Source organism: Alosa pseudoharengus, unplaced genomic scaffold (assembly GCF_046254945.1).
Source record: "Alosa pseudoharengus isolate Yale_2024_CS ecotype anadromous, Long Island Sound unplaced genomic scaffold, YU_APseudo_1.1 YU_APseudo_1.1_scf_2, whole genome shotgun sequence".
Taxonomy (NCBI): Eukaryota; Metazoa; Chordata; class Actinopteri; order Clupeiformes; family Clupeidae; genus Alosa; species Alosa pseudoharengus.
Genome location: NW_027468663.1, coordinates 2,728,254 through 2,747,252, shown reverse-complemented (window position 1 = coordinate 2,747,252; position 18,999 = coordinate 2,728,254). Strand labels below are relative to the sequence as shown.

The window sequence follows — 18,999 nt, the reverse complement described above, 5'->3', positions numbered from 1 at the left end:
CGGTGTAGCTTCTCTCTTAGCAATACAGGTTGCATGGTGTTGAAGGCACTGGAGAAGTCAAAGAACATTATTCTCACTGCGCTGCCAGCTTCATCCAGGTGGTTGTGGGCTCGCTGAAGCAGGTAGTTGATGGCATCTCATCTTCAACACCAACCTCAGGTCGGTAGGCAAATTGCAGTGGGTCCATTGAGGTGGCCACCTTAGGACTGAGGTGTGCCAGCACCAGTCTCTCCAGCACTTTCATGCAGTGTGATGTTAACGCCACTGGTCTGTAATCATTGAGGACAGATGGAGAAGACTTCTTGGGCACTGGAGACATGATGTTTTCCACCGCAACCTTGCCCTGGCACAGGCTGGTGTTGAATACACTGCAAAAACTGCTTATCTAACAAAATCTAACCAAGTGTTATTAATCTTATATCAAGATAAAAAAAACTAGTTGGTATTGTTTTCAGTATAAAGAGACTTACCTAGCACTTTCTTGTGAAATCATTTGACTTAATTGTAAAAAAATTGACTTATTTTAAGACCTCTCATCTTGAAAACAAGCAAATTTGTCTGCCAGTGCGTTAAGCAAATTTGTCCTAAAAACAAGCAAATTTGTCTGCCAGTGCATTGAGCAAATTTGTCTTGATAAGACTCCTTAAAATAAGTTAAAGTCTTCTTAAATTAAGTCAAAATGATCTTTTGAGAGGGCGCTAGGTAAGTCTTTTCATACTAAAAACAATACCAATATAAGATCAATAACACTTGGTTAGAATTCATTTTTTGCAGTGTAGGCACTGTAGAATCCCACATAGTAGTTCTGCACAGGCCCATGGCAGGGCCCTGGGGCTTATGCCATCTTTACCTGGCTGCTGGAAACAGACAGGCTAATGGGGGAGGTAGAGGGAGGGCCCTGTATTTCCTGATGCAGGGGAGGTTGCTAATGGCGCTGTGTTGCAGTCCATGGTGGTGATCTGGAGGGTCGAGGAGGTGTGAGGATGCAGCTGAAGGAGTGGTGGACTTGAGTGGGAGGGGGAAGCAGGGGGTCCTGTGCTGAACCTGTTAAAAAACACATTCAGCTTGTTGGCTCTGTTCAGGTTTCCCTCAGCGTCGGCCCCTTTCGCTTTGAACCCAGTGATGGTCTTCATTCCTAACCACACATCCTTCATGTTGTTCTGCTGAAGCTTACTCCAGCTTTCTCCTATATGCCTATTTGCTCTCCCTCAACTTTTTAGAAGGCCCTCTTCTTTCTGTTAAGCAGCTCCTTTAGGTCCCTGGTTATCCATGGCTTGTTGTTAGGGAAGCACCGCACCGTCCTGGTAGGCACGATGTTATCCACACAGAAATTGATGTACTCAGTTATGCAATCATGGAATTAATGTCATCACCATGGAGCTCACAGAGTATAACCCAATCTGTAGCCTCAAAACATCCTTGAAGTGTTTCAGTCACTTCCTGAGACCACTCCCTAACAGTCCGTGTGGTCACAGGCTGTTCCTTAACAACAGGTGTATAGGTTGGGGTAAGATAAACCAGGCTATGGTCAGATCTACCCAGTGGGGGAAGGGCAGTAGAGCTGTAGGCACCCTTAATATTTGCATAAAGCAAGTCCAGTGTTTTATTCTCTCTGGTGTGGCAGTTAACATATTGCTGAAAAGTTGGTAGTGTTGCAGAGTTTGAAGTCGAGCAGTAACTGAGGTGATGACGTCACGTGCTGTCTCAGCATCAGATGAAGGGGGGATGTATAGTCATATCGATGGCACACATGAATTCCCTCGGTAGATAATAAGGACACAAACTCATGGCTAACAGCTCAATGTCAGGCCCATCGGGGAAAGTCCCGACGCTCCCGATTGCCACTCCGCTACTGAGTCGACCTAGGAAAAAAATGTGTCACACCCTTAAAAATCTTGGTCGCATGTGAGCTCTAGAGCCCCGGTTTATCTTCCCGTACCTGGAGGTGCTGTGCCAGAGTCCCTCTTTGTGTGGCTTGTCGTAAAGTCCACCTGAACTCAATCACTGTTGAACACCTTCAAGTCTCTCAAGCAGATGTCCTCGTAAAGCAGTTGGGGGCAACCAGTAGATTGCCTCCATTGACTGAGCATGCTAGGAAGGTTGACACAAGACATGACACCATGTCTTGCCAGGATATGCCCAAGATACAATAGATGTATCAGTGATGGGAAATTTTACGTTTTCTCACCTGTCTTAGATGCACTTCCTTTCATAGAGCAGTATGTGCTGACAACATAGCCCAAGATTGTAGTCTATAATACCTATGTTCACACTTGGCATCTTTTTTTAAACGGAAAAGTCTGTCAGGCTACTTTTTCTATTAAAGAAGCCCTATGCAACATAACATTAATTATGCAGGTTGAGAGTCGTTTTGATGGTTCTACAACACTTTTTGGGTCGTTTGGTGGGTGCTTCGTCTCCCCCTAGTGCTTCTCCGCGGAAAAACCGAATATGCAACTTTCTGGTCCCGTCCCGAACAAATCCGGATGTGACTCAGCGGAAGTATCCAATCGCGTCTCGAAAATGTAGTCAGATTGTAGTTTCTAAGAAGACTGCAAAACGGACTCCGACTTGGCTTTGTTGCTGTTGAAATTGTAAGTAGCCTACCCTTGGGTGAACTTCGTTTTTGTAATGTGGTTTGATAGTCTCTTGAACAATGTGTTTGCTCGACCGTTTTATTGTGAGCCCTGTATGTGTTTAGCTTGGTTTCTTGATGGCTAGCTCGCTAGCTAGTGGGGGTTTAGTGTAGCAGTCACTTGCTCCCGAAGCTGCAGGGGGAGCTATGTCGTGAAAAATGCGAGCCCAAATCAGGCGAAAACCCAGAAACAGCGAAGGAATAACCAGACCTGCATAGGGCTTCTTTAAGAAAAAATGCTGGCAGCAACAAGCAGTTGAGGGAGTATTTTGCTACCACAACAACGTATGCTAATCAAGAGTAGCCCAGTTGACACCAGACCCTTCTCAGTTGCAAAATCCCAAATTTGCCGGAAGTTCGTCTGGGTTTTCCCAGGCTAAATCAAGAGTTCGTGGACGGTGCCGTGGAGGGGACATGGTGGTGAAAAAATAGCCTATACATTGTGCGCACGTTTAATTAAACGAGTGCACGATTAATATAACAAGGGAACAAAATAAATAAACGTTTGTGCGTTTTAACTACATTGTTCCCACGTTTTAATAAAACGTTCCCACATTTAATTAAACCAGTGTAACAGAGATCGTCTCTCCCCTGATCACTCTGCGTTGTGTATTGTGGAAATGATGGACACAACAACCAACCTTTTTTTGACCTTTTGCTGATGAAAAGCAAGATAAAAAAACACAGCTCGGGCACGGAGCGAGCCAGATGCATCACAGCTCCTCTGCCTCATAACAGTCGCAAAAGCTACACGCAATTATGTACACAGGCATTTCATACACAGAGGTCATTCAATGTGCTTTACATAAACAAAAGCAAACAGGAATAGTTGATAAAAGCATAGAAGGGCAAAAGAATAGTCAAAGAATAGTTTAAAAAGTAAAGAATAATAATAAAATAATAATAATAAGAAGAAAACATAAAACACACAAGGTGATGGTACATAAAAGCATAAAAGGGCAATAATTTAAAAACATTTATTTATAAAAGATTGATTTATAAACAAGCAGAAGCGCTTTAAAGTCAATTCTGTGACTTACTGGAAGCCAATGCAGGGACTTAAGTATTGGAGTAATGTGGTCAATTCTTTTAGTTTTTGTGAGAACCCTAGCCGCTGCAACGTGCAAACGTGCACTCAATGTATATTTTTTCCCCACCATGTCCTTTTCACGGCACCGTATTCATGTTAAAATGCTATTTTTTTCTAGCGACAGCATTAAACACACACACAAAGCAGAATATTTGGAACACGTCCAGTTTTACTCCGTGAATGAATATGGTGATACAGTTTTTCTTTGACTTTATTGAAATGCTCTGAGGTGCAGAACAAAACAGCCGGATTGTAATACAAACGGAAACCGGCAACTTTGAAAAAGACGGCAAGTGCGAGTGGAGTTGGAGATGGTGGATCCAAAGTAGGTGAACTGATGGTTGACATCAAGTTTATAGTCATTGATGATGATGACTGGCGACTTCGTATTCTCTCCCGTTTCGAATGCCACACAGGACGTTTCGAATTCCACACAGCTATAGAAAACGCGTGGCAGACAGAGCGAGATGTCACTTATGCTGCCCACCAGATGATGCATCTTTCTACAAAATAGTTTGTCTTCTACAGTATATCATTAAGTTATTCAATAGGTTAAACATATAGCTTTAAATCAAAGCTATGTAATAGACTTTGATCAGCAACAGACCATGAGTGGCAGAGCATGGATATCACTTATAGGCTACCAGAGATTGTTTTTGACTCACATAATTGCAAATTTCATATGATGATGCATCATTCTACAAAATGGGTTGTCTTCTCTATCATGAAGTTATTCATAGGCTTAACAATAAACGTCTAGCTTTAACTCAAAATAGCGGTTAGGCTTAGGCCTATTTTATTATTATTATTATTTTAATCTGTAAATGTCATATGTAGCCATGCCTAAATTCTGCTCACTGCACATTTATTATAGGTTAATGTATTATAATATAATTTTCGATATTCATTATTGAATGTGTAACGGATGCCAGCTAGCTAGCTGGAATGATGTTTTTCCCTATCATCCTATTTTTAAAGTAGGCTTACCTACGAGCATGCAATTGGGCTATGGTTTTTCTATTGGCATGTTTGAACGGGCAAAATCCAAAAAGTTTTGCTTTCAAATTATTGTTTTGCTAAACAAGATATTACTCCACTTGAGTGCATTGATAATTTGATGATAAGAATAGTGCTTTTACTAAAGAGGAGTTTCTGTGTGTCCCTGAAATGATTGTCCACCATGTCATATTGGGAAAGTTGCCTTTTTAAGAAGAGGCCATCCTCTCTACTAACATCAGGAAAACAGTTTCTATTCTCTCATCACTGGTGGGAAATTGTCTTTGTATGCTTACTTGCTCTGCCCAAGCTTAACATATGCCAGAAGTTATTTGAATACAATATTTTCATAATATACTATTTCAGAACTATACTAAAGTCTCTTCTATACCAAGTCTAGATAGTGACCCAGTGACAGTTTTTTGTGAGTAAAAACATAAACTGAAGGTGAAAACATTCACCCTTTCATTGTCCACCCTGTCGGAAATCAGAGTGGACATTTACCTGACAGAGTGGACCTCTGAAAATAGGTGTGGGAGCTCATCTAATATATACATTTCTACAACTTGAGTGTTTATGATGAAACAATAGAAAATGAAGACCAAAATGTATGGGAATTGTGAGACCTGAATGACACTCTCTGGTAATATTCACTTGTATGCTCTGCCATCCTGTCACAGAAATCCAAGAAACTGGCTTCACTAACAAGGAGTCTGTCCAAAAGGAGGTTAAAGCAGCCATTTCTCAAAAAGCTACTCTGAGCTGTGACGTGTCCAACTCAAAGACCGAAGTCCAATGGTACAAGGATGGTCATCTGTTGAGCTCAAGTAAAACCGTCCACATGGAGATGAAGGGTAAAACGCGTCAGTTGGTGTTGGATAGTGTGGAGAAGAAAGATGCTGGGGAGTACATCTGTGAGGCTGGGAAAGAGAAACTAGTGTTCAAGATTCACGTAGCAGGTATGTAGTTTTGCAATGTTACAGCTGGTGCAGTGGAAACTAGAGGGTGACACGGGAATTGTCGCTCCCATCCCAATCCCATGAAAATACTCCCTTCATATCCCGATCACGTGACTGCCCCCCTCCCCCCCAAAAAAATCCTGTCCTGCAAAATCCCAAGAGAAAGACTCCTGAAGCCCGTCCTGCTCCCGTTTCGTTCCCTATGTTGTCTAAAGTTATCAGACTCTGCCCCCCTGTAGCATGTTTGGTTAATCGCGGTCAAATCACTGAGGTTGCCTCAGAAATATAGGCTACACTATACATGCATTACCCAGATCTAGGCGATTTCATTACGTAGTTCCTAACAGAGATCTTCTCACACTCAAAACACACATTTATTGATTTAGGGTAGGTTGGAAGATTCGCTGCCTTCCGCATACTGACGCTGATTGATTGGCTTGTGAACAGGGCAGCTGCTTTGTCTTTCTCTGATAGGCTACTCTGCGGCTAGCAGTAGCCAATCAACAAACATATTGTGAGTTGTAAGTGGTTACCTTTTCTAAAACGAAATGTCTCGCAATCCTTGGGCACACTCACCTCATTTTTTTATTTCATCTCTGGCTCCGCTCCCGTCCGCTCCCATTTATTTCTATGCTCTATCTCGTCCCTATCACATTACCAACAGTGAACTCCCGTACTGCGGGACTCCCGCGGGAATACCGTGACCCGTGGGAGTCACGAAAAATTGTCACCCTCTAGTGGAAGCACAACTGTCTTTCCCAACAGTAGTAACACAAGTATTGAAATACAGGAGTTTTGGTGGCAGTAAATGTGCCTTTTCAAGAGTATGTAGATATTCCATTCAAAATCTGTAGTCAACAGTGTTGTGATACAGTTCAGGTTATTTCAAATGGATTTTCCCTCATAAACAAGGACATTTGTTGGAGATTCTTAGAAATGAAAAAAGCAGGAATGCACATCACATTTTATTCTGAGGTTTTAATGTTAAACACACATGAATAAAGTCTGTTCCAAGAAAAGTGAATTATCAAATCAAAAAAAAAAAAAATTACCCATTGATAAATACAAAAAAAATCATAATTTTCTCATTTCCAATTTTGTTTTTAAAAGATACTCAACCATAAAGTACTAAAGTGAAAACGTCACGTTGTCCTGGCAACCAGATTTTCCGTTCTAAACAACCGAACCAGAGATGGCATTTTCCATTGCTTCGCTGTGTTCTTTCTTTTAAAACGAGAATAAATCAATTTCAAGAGGTGAAAATCACTAGATCGAAACATGTGGAGGCTTTTATGTATTTTTCCGGGGAATTAAAAGGAAAAGTTTGCGCTAGTATGAAAGGCAAAGTTTATAACGTAACGGTACATTTGCCTAATCTGTTGTGATTACATAACGTTATTACTGTCAAGTGGCTTCGGACACTTTTTAAAAAAAAATTGGAATTTATTTACAAACCTGAAAAAAAATCGGCAAGTAGGCTATGAGACTCTGACTGATGATTGCATTCAGGAAGCATTCCACCATGTCGACAGCGGTTTACACCACGTTAGTTTCAGTTTTTTTAATAAAAAATGAAGACAACCTATTTTCAGTAATTGCTTCGATCATCGGAGAGGCAAACTGCTTATCAATTTGCAAAAAAAACATTCCTTTTCTATAAAACTTTGGTCTGGCATAGTATTTCACATTGTTAATTTGGTTTGTGTAGAACAGAAAATAGGTTGCCACGGAAACATGATGTCACACTTTAGTACTCTATTGTGTGCTCTGTCATCCTGTCACAGAAATCCAAGAAACTGGCTTTGCTAACAAGGAGTCTGTCCAAAAGGAGGTTAAAGCAGAAATCTCTCAGAAAGCTACTCTGAGCTGTGAAGTGGCCAACTCAAAGACCGAAGTCAAATGGTACAAGGATGGTCATCTGTTGAGCTCAAGTAAAACCGTCCACATGGAGATGAAGGGTAAAACACGTCAGCTGGTGTTGGACAGTGTGGAGAAGAAGGATGCTGGGGAGTACATCTGTGAGGCTGGGAAAGAGAAACTAGCGTTCAAGATTCACGTAGCAGGTATGTAGTGACTTTTGCAACATTACAGCTGGTGCAGTGGAAAACAACAGGCCTTCCTAGTAGTAGTAACACAGGTATTGAAATACAGGAGTTTTGGCGGCAGTAAATGTGCCTTTTCAAGAGTACAGTATGTAGATATTCCATTCAAAATCTGTAGTCAACAGTGTTGTGATACAATTCAGGTTATTTCAAATGGATCTTCCCTCATAAACAAGGACATTTGTTGGAGATTCTTAGAAATGAAAAAAGCAGCAAAGCACACCGCATTATATTCTAAAGTGTTTAATGTTAAACATACATGACTATAGGCTGTTCCATGAAAAGTGAATTACCAAATCAAATTCAATTTTTTTACCCATTGATAAATACCATAAAATGCATAATCTTCTCATTTCCAATTTTGTTTTTAAAAGATAGTCAACCATTGTGTGCTCTGTCATCCTGTCTCAGAAATCCAAGAAACTGGCTTTGCTAATAGGGAGTCTGTCCAAAAGGAGGTTAAAGCAGCCATTTCTCAAAAAGCTACTCTTAGCTGTGAAGTGGCCAACTCAAAGACCGAAGTCAAATGGTACAAGGATGGCCATCTGTTGAGCTCAAGTAAAACCGTCCACATGGAGATGAAGGGTAAAACACGTCAGTTGGTGTTGGACACTGTGGAGAAGAAGGATGCTGGGGAGTACATCTGTGAGGCTGGGAAAGAGAAACTAGCGTTCAAGATTCACGTAGCAGGTATGTAGTTTTGCAATGTTATAGCTGGTGCAGTGGAAACACAACAGGCCTTCCCAATAGTAGTAACACAGGTATTGAAATACAGGAGTTTTGGCGGCAGTAAATGTGCCTTTTCAAGAGTACAGTATGTAGATATGCCATTCAAAATCTGCAGTCAACAGTGTTGTGATATAATTCAGGTTATACCATGGTCTAGGTTGAAAAGGGTGTCATTTAAAAAGTGATATACTACACCTATGAAGTAGATCTGGTAAAAAAAAGTTTAATCGCCGTTCCATATCAATGCTTATGAATGGTAACTATAACAACGATAGTAGGACGACGGTTGAGCCTGGAGGCAGGCTTCCCAACAATGGAATCAACTGTAGCCTAAACAGCTGAAAAAACTAACGATTTTAGATCTACAAACTCATTTAGTATTAATAATTGATTTCATATTTATTTATTTCGTAAGTGACCATGGTATAAACAGGATAATGCCCTTCGATGCGTCCATTATCAGAAATAAATGGACTTCGCCGAAGCAACCGTCCTCCGCTTCGCGTCGGACGGTTCACGCCTCCGCGTCGTCCATTTATTTCTGATAATGGACACCTTGTCGGGCATTATCCCTTACTTATTTCAAATGGATTTTCCCTCATAAACAAGGACATTTGTTGGAGATTCTTCGAAATGAAAAAAAAAAAACAGCAATGCACACCGCATTATATTCTGACGTTTTTATTGTTAAACATACATAAATATAGGCTGCTCCAAGAAAAGTGAATTATCAAATCAAATTCAACATTTTTACCCATTGATCAATGCCAAAGAATTAATAATTTTCTCATTTCCAATTTTGTTTTTAAAAGATACTCAACCATTTTTTTGCTCTGTCATTCTATCACAGAAATCCAGGAAACTGGCTTTGCTAACAAGGAGTCTGTCCAAAAGGAGGTTAAAGCAGAAAACTCTCAGAAAGCTACTCTGAGCTGTGAAGTGGCCAACTCAAAGACTGAAGTCAAATGGTACAAGGATGGCCATCTGTTGAGCTCAAGTAAAACCGTCCACATGGAGATGAAGGGTAAAACACGTCAGCTGGTGTTGGACAGTGTGGAGAAGAAGGATGCTGGGGAGTACATCTGTGAGGCTGGGAAAGAGAAACTAGTGTTCAAGATTCACGTAGCAGGTATGTAGTGAGTTTTGCAATGTTACAGCTGGTGCAGTGGAAACACAACAGGCCTTCCTAGTAGTAGTAACACAGGTATTGAAATACAGGAGTTTTGGCGGCAGTAAATGTGCCTTTTCAAGAGTACAGTATGTAGATATTCCATTCAATATCTGTAGTCAACAGTGTTGTGATACAATTCAGGTTATTTCAAATGGATTTTCCCTCATAAACAAGGACATTTGTTGGAGATTCTTAGAAATGAAAAAAGCAGCAAAGCACACCGCATTATATTCCAAAGTTTTTAATGTTAAACATACATGACTATAGGCTGTTCCATGAAAAGTGAATTACCAAATCAAATTCAATTTTTTTACCCATTGATAAATACCAAAAACTGCATAATTTTCTCATTTCCAATTTTGTTTTTAAAAGATATACTCAACCATTGTTTGCTCTGTCATTCTATCACAGAAATCCAGGAAACTGGCTTTGCTAACAAGGAGTCTGTCCAAAAGGAGGTTAAAGCAGATATCTCTCAGAAAGCTACTCTGAGCTGTGAACTAGCCAACTCAAAGACCGAAGTCAAATGGTACAAGGATGGCCATCTGTTGAGCTCAAGTAAAACCGTCCACATGGAGATGAAGGGTAAAACACGTCAGCTGGTGTTGAACAGTGTGGAGAAGAAGGATGCTGGGGAGTACATCTGTGAGGCTGGGAAAGAGAAACTAGTGTTCAAGATTCACGTAGCAGGTATGTAGTGAGTTTTGCAACGTTACAGTGGAAACACAACTGGCCTTGCCTGATAGTTGAAACATGGGCATGCCTATATCAAAATGCAGGAGTTTTGGTGACTGTTAATATGCCTTTTACTAGTATGTAGATATTGCACTCAAAATCTGTAGCCAACAGTGTTTATATTTTATTACTGATACAATTCAGGTTATTTGAATTGAAAAAAATGAATTTCCCTAATAAACAAGGACATTTGTTTGAGATTATTTGTGACTGGGAAAAAAACATTAATGGACATTACATTTAATTATGAAACATTTAATGCTACATTTACATAGATAAAGGATGTTCAACCAAAAAATTATCTAATTGAATTTAACATATTTTCCCATGTATGAATATAAAATAAAGTATAATTTTCTCATCTCCAATTTGGTTTTAAAATGTACTTGGCCATTGTATGCTCTGTCATTTTATCACAGAAATCTAAAACAGTTGGCTTTGCTAAGAAGTAGAAAGTAGAACTAGTAGAAACACAGGAATTGAAATACAGGGATTTTGGTTTCAGGAAATATGCTTTCATGAGTATACATGTAGATATTCCATTAAAAATATGTAGTGAACAGTGCACTGCAAAAGGTAAAAGCTAACTAATTGTTATTAATCTTATATTAAGATCAAAAAATCTATTTGGTATTAAGAGACTTACCTAGCGCTCTCTCGAAAGATCGTTTTGATTTATTTTAAGGAGTCTTATCAAGACAAATTTGCTCAACACACTGGCAAACAAATTTGCTTGTTTTTAGGACAAATTTCCTGAACACTCTGGCAGAAAAATTTGCTTGTTTTCAGGACGAGACATCTTAAAACTAGATGTACCGCATAGCGGTACAAAATATGACCGCCGCTCAGTCCTGTACAGCTGTTCTGCGAAAATAAATCACACTTCAATTTGTCTCCATATTTTACTCCATCCCCCACTCTTGAAACTTTTGTGTATGCTTGTTTAGCATGCCTGAGTGTGTGTGTGCGGCTGCACAGAAAGTAGCCTACTGGTGCTGAAAAGTTGAATAGATTGTGGAATAGCCAAAGAAGATGTAGCATTGTTATAAAACCTTTAAAATCTCTAAACAATCACAAGTAGGGCAGTTCATCACAGTTCATCCATTGCAACTGATTGATGAAAGGTCATTTACACCTGTAGGCTACATTGTATTTGGGAAAAGCAAAAGGTATCAGCATAATGTTATTTATGTATTTATTTGTTTGTTTGTTTGTTTGTTTGTTTGTTTATGAACAAAAACATCTCTGTCAGTTCCATGCCGTTTTCAACACCTTTCAAAAACAAAGGTCATTTTTGGATGGATGGATTTTTTGTGAATGTTTCTTCTTCTACATAAGATTTTAGTCATCTTTAGTTCATGTAATACTTCATTGTCAATGCACAAATTAAGTAACAGTAGTCTGAAACGTTATTGTTAATGCACAAATTAAGTAACAGTCGTCTGAAACGAAATGCTGTTTTACATGTAACCAGTGGTGCAAATAACTGACATGTCCAAATGGGCCTTGATGAAATGCGTCGCTAGACTGTTCATACACATTTTAATGGGCCAAAGTTGAAGAACTGTTGTCCGTTATTGTTCGTGCAAATATAGGCTGATTCATGTTCCCTTGCATTGTGTAACTGAGGTCCATGGCTAGTCTGGCTTTCACCAGACTAAGCTCAATCTTTTAAAAAATAAAAAAATAAATAGCGGGCAGATCAGGCTGGGTTCACCCCAGCCTAGTCCATGGCACCCGATATTGTTTAATTTTCCGATTGAGATATCCACGCTCTGGCTATTCTAAATGCAAAAATGCATCAGGGAGTTATGACAAAACTGTAACTAACAAACTAGATCCTAATAGAAAGCTGTTAGCTTCCCTAAGCTACAGGTAGGCTTATAAGGTACCCAGCTAACACATGACATTGCAGCAACGTCGCCATAAAGTTGTCATTTGGTCACAGCGACATTACCTTCTGGCTACGTTGTTGCAACGTCACAGCTACTTTGCAAGACAATGTTGTCACTTGGTACCATTAGTGACATTGTAGCGACGTTGTGACCTGGTCAGCTGATGATGTTGCAATTTGGTACCGTTAAGAACGGTGCCACAACATTGTGATTAGGTCAGCTGGTGACATTGCCATTTGGTGCCGTGGGAAACGTTTCGGCGACGTCTGCCAATGACGTTGCCATGTAGTATTGTGAGTGATGTTGCCACAACATCATGATCAGGTCAGCTGATGACGTTGCCATTTAGTATCAGGAAATGTCCCCGCGACGTCAGCCAATGACGTTGACATGTAGTATTTGGAGTGATGTTGCCACAACGTTGTAAACGGGTCAGCTGATTACGTTGACATTTGGTGCCGTGGGATACGTCCCCGCGACGTCAGCCGATGATGTTGCCATGTAGTATTTGGAGTGATGTTGCCACAACATCGTGATTAGGTCAGCCGATGACGTTGCCATTTGGTGCTGTGGGAAATGTACCGGCGACGTCAGCCGATGATGTTGCCATGTAGTATTTGGAGTGATGTTGCCACAATGTTGTAAACGGGTCAACTGATGACGTTGCCATTTGGTGCCATGGGAACTGTCCCCGCGACGTCAGCCGATGATGTTGCCATGTAGTATTTGGAGTGATGTTGCCACAACATTGTGATTAGGTCAGCCGATGACGTTGCCATTTGGTGCTGTGGGAAATGTACCGGTGACGTCAGCCGATGATGTTGCCATGTAGTATTTGGAGTGATGTTGCCACAATGTTGTAAACGGGTCAACTGATGACGTTGCCATTTGGTGCCATGGGAACTGTCCCCGCGACGTCAGCCGATGACATTGCCATGTAGTATTGTGAGTGATGTTGCCACAACATTGTGAACTGGTCAGCTGATGATGTTGCCATTTGCTACCATGAAGAATGGTGCCACAACATCATGATCAGGTCAGCATTATACCTATTGGTCGGGGATCGAACCAGCAACCCTTCGGTTTCAAGTCCTGACCAGTAGGCCATGACTGCCCCAAATTAGTTAGAAATATCCACCATAATGTATTCAGATGTATATGGGGAAATGTATTGGTAATATTTGTAAAGATATATGTATATGCACAATATATGTACATATATGAGACCATGCACATACAATGTATGCACAATATGTAACATCTAAAATATATGAGTACTTACAGTTTTTCTCAGTTGCTAAAACACTAAAACCCATTGGCTGAAGAAAGTTCTCAGTTGCTTGAACTCATTAAGCTAATTATTCAGTCTGTTGTCAATACCTTAAACCATTTCACATGGTAAAACACAATTTTTAGAAAAACTTTAAACACTCATTCTCAAAACACATTCTGCACTAATGCTTATGTACTGTATCCATACTGGTAAACACAAGTGGCAAAAATGAAATACAAATAGACATACACATATCATCGATTAAACACAACCACTCAAAATTGATTTCACTTGTTTCAAATGATGTGACAAAACCAATATACGCCAGTTCAGAGAGCAAACAGGTTGTTGAAGGTGGGAATGAAAATGGATAGAAGAAACTATGTAAGAAGACGAGTGCATATGCAAAGTGGGGGATGAGGAGGAAGGGGAGGATGGCAAGAAAGAGGATTTTTATTGGACACTGTACTACAGTGCATTTTAGGCTGTATACTGTACAATACTGTAAACAAATCGTATGGCCCTGAACATTGTGCTTTCCATTTGTTTACAGTACTGACTGCTCAATAGATTTTGACTGGTGCAAGTTCATATCAACAAAGAACAAGAATCAAAGGACAAGTTTGTGAGATGCAGGATACTGTAAAAATAGAGGTACAAGGAGGAGGAAGAACAAAAAAATGCAAAGAGCGAAGCAAAGTAGTAATTTCTACTTGATGTTTCCTGTTTTGAGGCGAAAGTTGGATTTTGCAAGAGGAGTCAGAGGTTTTGTAAATAGTGCTTGTAAATAGGGTTTTGTGTTTAATGCTTTAAGAAAATGGAGCAAGGTTTCAGAAATTGTGTTTTAGCAATTCAAAAAAACTGTAATTGTGACATGTGCATTAGAGTTCAGAATGTGTTTTGAGAATGCGAATGTGTTTAGAGTTTTGCTGAAAAGTGTAAGTGGGATCTGCAACTGTGTTTTACCATGTGAAATGGTTTAAGGTATTGACAACAGACTGAACAATTACAGTAGCTAAATGAGTTCAGGCAACTGAGAACCTTCTTCAGCCCATGGGTTTTAGTGTTTTAGCAACTGAGAAAAACGGTGAAAAACTGTAAAAAGTATTTCATAATGAGGGGGGAACTAATGTAGCCTAAGGTGTCTCTTATTTCATGTTGAGGTTTGCTTCCCAGCATGCATTGCAAGTCAGTTGCCTTGTTTATAGGCTATTATTGTTATTGATTTTGAAACAATATGGTTGAAACAGTTTAGCTTAGGCTCAACTCTTACTGATGTTTTGAACAATAAATTCAATAGTTTATTTAAAAAAAAAGAAACCGTGGACGTGAAACTACTAGTTCTAACCCAGTATAAAAGTCCAGCTGACAATTCCATCGTGTATCTTGTTGGAGGACATAAGCCTGAATGGTTGAAAATCAGCTACACACATAAGGTAAGTTCATACATAGACTGTATGTAATTAATAGCAAAATGGATAACCATGAAGATGTGATCTGATGTTACATAGGTTGTCTCTCTCCCACAGTAATATCACCCGGCTCAAAGCAGTCACTGTGCCTACAGGTATTAATTGGCCTATGTACAAGTGCTGTAAGAAGGGTAGTTGTCATGTAAGGCACATACTATAATTTTATTATTGTTGCTGTTACGGATTGGCAAGTTACGTTGCGGTTACGTAATGAAACCTTCCACTTGCAACGTTGCCGCAATGTTGCCTGAAGTTGTTGTTAAGGACTGGCGACGTCGGTAACTTACGTTACGGTTACGAAACGGCACCTTTCAATTCCATGTTGCTACAACGTAACCTGATGTTGCAGATACGGAGTGGCGACGTTGGGGAGTTACGTTGCGGTTACGAATTGTCACCTTTCACTTTGCATGTTGTGGCAACGTTGCTAAACAGGACTGGTGGCGTCAGTAACTTACGTTATGGTTACGGAACAACAACTTTCAACTCCACGTTGCTGCAACGTCACCTGATGTTGCGGTTACAGAGTGGCGACGTTGGGGAGTTACGTTGCGGTTACGAATTGTCACCTTTCACTTTGCATGTTGTGGCAACGTTGCTGAACAGGACTGGTGGCGTCAGTAACTTACGTTACGGTTACGTAACGGCACCTTTCAATTCCACGTTGCTGCAACGTAACTTAATGTTGCAGTTACAGATTGGTAACGTTGGGGAGTGACGTTGCGGTTACGAATTCTCACCTTTCACTTTGCATGTTGTGGCAACGTTGGATACGACGTTGTGGCAATGTATTTTGGGTCATTCAGTTACATTGCAGCAATGTACTGGCAACGTAACTGTGCTAGCTGGGTAGGCCTAGGGCTGCACAATTAATCGAATTTTAATCACGATCACGATTTTGGCTTCCCACGATCAAATTTGCGTGATCGAGCGATATTTCAAATGCGTGCTCTACCAATAGAACCAACCTGGCAACCCATAGAACGCTCCGCTACAAAACAAATCAAGCGCTCCTTAAACCTGTCTGACCCATGTGCCTGTATGCAGCCTACCAATGACAGCTGTTCCCTGCACTGCTCAGCCTGATGCACTGTGGACTAGTGACATTATGTTAACTATTAGTAGGCTAGTTAGACTATACAATAAACGACGATCAAAAATCAAGAGCTTGTCCATCGAAGCAGATCATCCATTGTTCGAAAATATTTCGGATTTCAGGCAAGTTAAGTTAACCAAAAATATAAGCAAAGCAGGGCTCTCAACTTGTCACATCGAGATACATAGAACCTCCATTGCAGCAGATCTATTGGGGACGCATTTGAGCGTGGGAGAGAGGGCGATGGCAACAGTAGTTCCCATTACTGACCATTTATAAACTGTGAGAGGGCACAGCCATAGGCACAGCACTAGCCATAGGCTATATTTGAGTGGAGCTGGCAGAGTCTTAAAGTGACAGTGCACCATTTATAAATGAATTAAACAGCATCAAATTAACAGTATTTCTTAAGAAATTAATTTTCTACAACAAAATTATTTTGTCATTTAAATAATACAAAACATTATTATTATTATTATTATGATTTGTGTGTGGCCCGCTGGCCAATTTTCAAAACCCAATGTGGCCCTTCAGTCAAAAAGTTTGGACACCCCTGGACTAACGATTACAGTAAACCCATGAACACGAAGCAGAGCTTAAGTGGCTAATGGGGAGCGTTGGGAGGATTCCCGGTGGGCGTTTTCCAAAATATTAACAAAGTAGCACGCACAAAACATTTTGTTTGGAAGTTGTTTGGAAGTTTGGAAGTCGCAGTCAAATTTATATTTGCAGTAATTTAGGGGAGTAAATGTGAGGGGAAGAATTTGGGTGAGCCAGATAGCAAGTCCAATATGTTTAGGGAAAAAATATTTTTGTCACTAAAATTAATTAATAATCGTGATAAATAATCGTGATCTCAATATTGATCAAAATAATCGTGATTATCATTTTGGTCATAATCGTGCAGCCCTAGGTAGGCCTATTTACAACATAAATTGTCAATAGGCTATGCTGGCGACACAAATAAAATCTCCTTTGGAAAGATTACGCCTTACGCCTTACAGTATCAAGCGGACTGCCATATTGTGGCGAAAAGTTAAGGAAAGCGCGAATGAAGTAGCCACTTCTAAATGGGACCCACTACACAGTAGCTTAAGGTGTGTTGCTAAAGCAACCATAATGAAATGAAGGTGTCATTGTTTGGATACTTCACACACACGTGCTTTTTAATTTCACAGACTACAACTACCAAGCTGGAATCAAAGCACATCGATTCCCCTCTCACACACCCTGCACGCACTTAAAATGAAATAAACAGGCGTCTTAGTCTCACGCATGTATAGGCAAAACTGTATCAGCAACGTTGGTAAATCTTCCATTGCACAGAATGATTTTTGTAGCACGTGCAACAAATGACAGTCGAAAGATACAATTACAGTGCTGCTATCAATTTGCTTGGTATATCCGCATTTCTAGTTTTCTACAAATGCAATCAATCAAATTGGCCTCCATCACTCAACCAACGCTAACGGTAACATTACCTAGGTCCTTATTGATATTATAAGATTAACGTACCTGCAGTAAAAACCAGGGGCGCCTGCAGGAATTAATGCTATGGTAATGCTACACCCGACCCATCGACCCCCCCCCCCCCGCAAAAAAAATAAAAAAAAATACGCGTGGACAATATTTGTCCGTTTCCCGGTTTAGCTGTGCATTGGTCAGCAAAACATTAGCCTACATAGCATAACAACATCCACATGCAATAATACAACAACAACGTCTACTATGACCTATTCATTTGGACAACTTGATTACAGCCCTATACAGGCTAAAGTTACCTTGTTTTGTTCTTGACGTCTGGCTGTAATGCAGTCTAACGTTCTGACAAGCACACCAATTGCCTACCTTGTTCTTGCCCATCTGGAATAACTCCTCTAGCTTTGCTGCCTCTATACTTTCTGTTGTTAAAACTTGTGATCCATCATGAGTATTGAATTAGTGAATTAGCTCAACATTGTGTGCTGATAACCACATATAGATAGATAGCCGAGTAAAAGAAAACAAGTAGCCTATACGTGCCTGCATGCGTATTGTGTCTCCTGCTCAAACAAAATGTGTGCGCGTTAATTTTGAAAGTGAAGTAAAGTGTTTACTAAGATGCGTAATAGAAAATTGTAAATAGCCTGATGGCAGCTAATGTGATACTGTGCATAGTTGGGAAGGTATGGTGGGCCAATTTGGTGTGAATACACACAGGGAAATTTTCTCTCGTTGTAGAGCCTGATGGTACGCACAGTGCGTACGGACGTACACCTGCAGGCGCGCCTGGTAAAAACCAAGCATGTCCGATAAACATCCTCAGATTTATGTCGGCTTCAAGAAGAAATGGGATTTCATGTGAACATCGTTCTATCCGTATTAGACGTTCTCTGCGGTAAATTACAGTCCTTGTAGGAAGCGTCCATTGTTTTTTTCAACCCACTTTTAACTTCCAACAAAATTACGTCTCACTGCAACGATGCGCCATCTAGTGGACAAACGACTACTTATCGCCAATACTGGAAATGCAGCCATGATGATGGTGATGAATATTTATTATGGCTTTCTTTTAATCCTACTGAATTTGTAATTATGTATCGGCCGTTCTAATACCGATAGTATGTGGGTGCCTGTGTGTGTGTGCATGTGTATATGTGTGCACCGCCATCTACAGGCCAATGAGTGTACAGTCACTAAATGTACACATAACCTAATTTTTTTTAGACCCCCCCATGGATGAAATTCTACGAAACTTGGCATACCCCCAGAGAATGCCAGGTCATTCATACACATAAAATTTGGTGCAGTTCTGAACATCTTAACTGAAGATAGGGGCGATTAAAGCAGAATAATATTGCATTTTC

At 40.3% G+C, this 18,999-nt stretch overlaps 1 protein-coding gene across 1 annotated transcript in view; it reads left to right on the top strand.

Annotated features, from left to right (window-relative positions):
* Window positions 1–18,999, top strand: part of obscnb (obscurin, cytoskeletal calmodulin and titin-interacting RhoGEF b) — a 190,823-nt gene that overhangs the window by 25,442 nt on the left and 146,382 nt on the right. The window contains exons 12-16 of the mRNA XM_076293385.1: window positions 5,402–5,680; window positions 7,465–7,743; window positions 8,194–8,472; window positions 9,362–9,640; window positions 10,094–10,372. Of these exons, the coding sequence (XP_076149500.1) occupies window positions 5,402–5,680; window positions 7,465–7,743; window positions 8,194–8,472; window positions 9,362–9,640; window positions 10,094–10,372 (1,395 nt within the window). The remainder of the gene's footprint in view (window positions 1–5,401; window positions 5,681–7,464; window positions 7,744–8,193; window positions 8,473–9,361; window positions 9,641–10,093; window positions 10,373–18,999) is intronic.